The following is a 4,045-nucleotide window of genomic DNA, read 5'->3' as shown; positions in this document are numbered from 1 at the left end:
GATTTAGATAGGCTCGTTATTCGTTACTTCGTGTGGTGGCTGTCGCGGAGCTTCCACAGATTCAATAACATTAGCAAGTGGTGGAGGCCAGCAGGTGGATGAAGGAAAAGGGAGGCAAGAGGAGAGACCCGAAGCGGCCGCTGGTCCGAGAGTGTCAGGTGAACTGAACTTCAGGTAAGAAGTTATAACCTGCAGTCCATCTGGGTCAGATATGAACCAAGTTTAGGTGGAGTTTATTTTCGTTATGCTGACTTTTTCGTACTGCGTGCTAGCTAGCATGACGGAGTTTCTATACAGCTGGGTGGTGCTATGTTACTGATGTTGAACTTTATTTTGTTCATAAGGTTAATTATTAGAGTTGCCAACCGTCCCGTAAAAAACGGAATCGTCTCGTATTCAGAGAAACTATTACGCGTTTTGTATTGAGGTGAAAAGGAACAGTTTGTCCCGGACTTCAGCTACAATGAAAAAGACACAAAGCTGGAGTTATTCTGTGTTTACGCTGCACAGCTGCCTCTTCTTCTCTCATTCTCTCCCCCTCCCTCTCCTGTTTCTACTTCAATCATGAAACTGATCAATGATCAGCTGATCGGCTTTTCTCTCTTGTTTGTTTATCGCCCACTTTGCGCCAGAAAGAGGAAACCAGCGGATGTCGCGTTAAACAACAGCAGCACGTTTGATCAGCTGTTGTTAGAATTTATTAAATATTACTTTCTAGTATCAGCTGATGTTGGCTGGAGCCACAGCTGTAAAGCTGCTGGTCATGATATCGGTTTGGATATGTGATGAGAGGGAAACATGCAGATGAAACCAGGAGATGTCCTTACTGAATCATCAGAGCTGTGATGGAGAAACAGGTTTACCTTTTAGGTGACATGAATGAGTTGAAGGGAAGTTATGAACTGTTTCTGAGAGACTAATAACACCAGGATCCTTTTCTAAGTAGCTGACAGCTGGTAACTGTGCAGGGGCGGGTCTAGTAAAGTGTTGCCAGGGGTCCATGTAGGGCATTAACAGGGAAAAGGGGGCACAAGGAAATACTTTCTTATTCTCATTTAAAATGTCTCACTTTTAAAAAAATAATTATCTGAGTCTTACAACAAACAATTGATAGATTGATGCATATATACCATCAGAACTGTGTACATCACTGTCACAACAGTGTTTATTTTCATTCAAAGGCTTTATGATTTTTCCTGTAATGGTGGGCCGGTCTCTAGTCAAAATGCCCGGGACGATTTTTTTGTCCCAGTCCAGCCCTGTATGCAGCTCATCTGCAGTCTGGTGTTTCCTACATCTTCCTATTCAGAAGGCAGAATTTCCGAGTTCTGAGTACAATCGAAAGCACCACGACTGCAGTTTTTGTGTTGGATGTAAAAAGCAGGCTAGGATAGAATCAGGTGGAAATGTGCACATTATTTTTTCCTTTCTATTGGTAGGTGGCACAGTGCACTGTGGCAAGTAAGAAAACTAGAAGACTGGCAATCTTGCTGGGTATCCAGTTACGGAAGCAACACATTAACAAGAGAATTCTGAGTAAAACCAAAGTTACTTTCCCTACTAACTAGTTACTCTGAAAGTAACGAGTAACTTGAAGTAACTGAGTTACTTTTGATAGAAGTAACTAGTAATGTAACTAAGTTACTAATTTAAAGTAACTTACCCAACACTGGATATGAGTGTGAGAATGAATGGTTGTCTTTCTGTGTTGGTCCATCATGTTTCAGTTACGGTATGTTTTTTACTTTAGTCCAGTTTGGACACAGGAGAGTTTTTTTTCCTCATTATGTGGAAGAGGAGTGTGAGCAGTACTCAGTCCTACTGACAGTCATTCAAAACGTTTTTTAATGACTTAATGAATTTCTTGCAAAATCTACCCTCTATTATGTTCTATTATGTTCCCAGAGCCCAGCAAACTACAAACTAAAACTATGCTGTGTAAAATAAAGACTGAATGCAGTGACTTCTGAATCTCACAAATCCATATTTTTATTCACAAAAGAACAAAATACATCAAATGTTTGACCTGAGATGAAAAACATTCGCTCAGTTTGGCTTTTATGGCAGCAGCACATCTCAAAAAGGCTGCGAGAGGGACACAAGAGGCTGGAAGAGCAAGAGGGACTAAAAATAAACAGCTGGAGGAATTTTTCATGACTAATTACAGCAACAGGTCAACAACATGACTGGAATAAAAAAAAACATTTCTCAAGTAAAGTTTCACCAGTCTGCAAAAAACAACAAGAAACATCTAAAAGTTGTGGAACAGTTTCAGAATAACTATCAATGTAAAACTGAAGACTTTGCCAATCTAAACATCAACACCACCTATCATCAAAAGATTCAGAGGATCTGGAGAATTAATATTGGATCGCTCTGATCATGACAATAAGACCCATCCTTCTCTTTTTTGTTGTTGTTCTGTTTTTATTTACATTTTATAAAGTGATCCAATTGTAAATATGCACATGCTGACATATTTACAATGGCAATGTACCACCTACCATTTTCACTCTACTTAAACAATAAAAAAAAGATCAAACATCAGTAAAAATGCATGCTAATGCAAAAAAAAAAAGAAAAAAAAAGAATAGAAATACAAAAAAAAATGAAACAAATATACAAAAATATGTATTCAATTCAAATCTGACCACCATCAGCTGCAAAGCGGTTGCCTTGCACAGCAGCACACCACACCCAGCGCTGCTGCCACGCTCTGAAAGCTCCGTGGAAGTCCTCTTCTCCCAGTGAATCCAGTACTATCAGTGACGCATGCTGGAGCTCTTCCACCGTGTCAAAGAAATGTCCCCTCAACTTGGCGTTGATTTTGGGGAAGAGGAAGAAGTCGCAGGGGGCCAAATCTGGTGAGTGCTGTGGGTGAAGAAGGAGATTTGTGTCGGTGTAGCAGAAATAATGGCACTCTTTCAGTGCGTCGTGGGCGGGTGTGTCGTCGTGATGGAGCAGCCAGTCGCCTTTCTGCCACAGTTCAGGTCGTTTGGCCTCGATCTTCTTCCTGAGACGCGTCATAACGCTGAGGTAGAACGGGGCATCAACCGCCTGACCGTCGGGAACAAATTCCCGATGCACCACCCCGTGAATGTCAAAGAAGACGATGAGCTTGACCTTGATCTTGCTCCTTGTCGGATTCACCTTCCTTCCTCTTCCAGGCTTGCAGCCGTACACCCAGCTTTCATCGCCAGTTATGATCCGGGACATGAACGTTGGGTCATCTCGCGTCTGTTGACGGAGATCCTGGCAGGCTTGTAAACGATATTGCTTCAGCTCGGGAGTCAGTAGCCTGGGCACAAACTTGTTAGCCACTTGGTGCAGGTTCAAAGTGGACGTCAGGATCGCCTGGACCGTTCCGAATGACACGTTGAGAATGGCAGAAATCTCCCTCATAGAGATCCGTAAATCCTGGCGCACAAGTCGATCGATTTCTCGGATATGCTTGGGAGTTGTGCTCGTGCTGGGTCGCCCTGACCTCATTTCATCATCGACGGATGTTCTGCCATTTTTGAAACGCAAATACCAATCCTTGCATCTTGATCGGCTCATTGCTTTGCTGCCGTAAACTTCCTGAAGCATTTGGAAGGTTTTCTTCACAGATATCTTGGTTTTCACGCAGAATTTGATTTTTTCTCTCTGTTCAAATTTGAGGCGTTGCAATGCATTGCGGGACGCAACACTGAATATTGGCATCGGAAAGGTTCTGGGAGCTGTTGCACGTGTGTCATCCTCCTGCAGTCCATCCTGGCCAAGGCAGCGTTCCTGCTCTTCTTCCTGCAAGAAGTCTGAGTCTTCAATCGGGCTCCATTCATGGGAAACCTCTTCTTTAATATCAAACAGATGATGGATACCTGCAAGGTACACACAGATGGATGAGCATATTTTAAAAAAGCCAAAATGCTGGGTGTATGGGGACACTGGTTTCCAGTATCCTGCAGAATGGACTCTAACCTAAAGCCCATCTCACAGAGTTACATCATCCAATCTAATCACAGCCAACTAAGTTAAAACGAAGAGGAACTAAAATAAAACAAAT

General features: G+C 42.5%; 1 protein-coding gene across 1 annotated transcript; it reads right to left on the bottom strand.

The window, feature by feature from the left end:
• Positions 1 to 2,279: 2,279 nt before the first annotated feature.
• LOC146381018 (protein GVQW3-like) lies at positions 2,280 to 3,746 on the bottom strand. Its single transcript, XM_084936990.1, has one exon. It carries the CDS (start codon positions 3,700 to 3,702, stop codon positions 2,641 to 2,643), a length of 1,062 nt encoding a protein of 353 aa, XP_084793116.1. The 5' UTR covers positions 3,703 to 3,746; the 3' UTR covers positions 2,280 to 2,640.
• Positions 3,747 to 4,045: the final 299 nt, after the last annotated feature.

The sequence above is a fragment of the Perissodus microlepis genome, chromosome 8 (assembly GCF_051167445.1).
Source record: "Perissodus microlepis isolate ML-2025 ecotype Zambia chromosome 8, ASM5116744v1, whole genome shotgun sequence".
NCBI classification, from domain to species: domain Eukaryota; kingdom Metazoa; phylum Chordata; class Actinopteri; order Cichliformes; family Cichlidae; genus Perissodus; species Perissodus microlepis.
Note: the sequence above shows the minus strand (reverse complement) of the source record. Positions and strands in the feature narration are given on the sequence as shown.

Excerpts from the sequence above, each read along its gene's own strand:
- LOC146381018 (XM_084936990.1), bottom strand. The coding sequence starts at position 3,702 with ATGCCAATATTCAGTGTTGCGTCCCGCAATGCATTGCAACGCCTCAAA.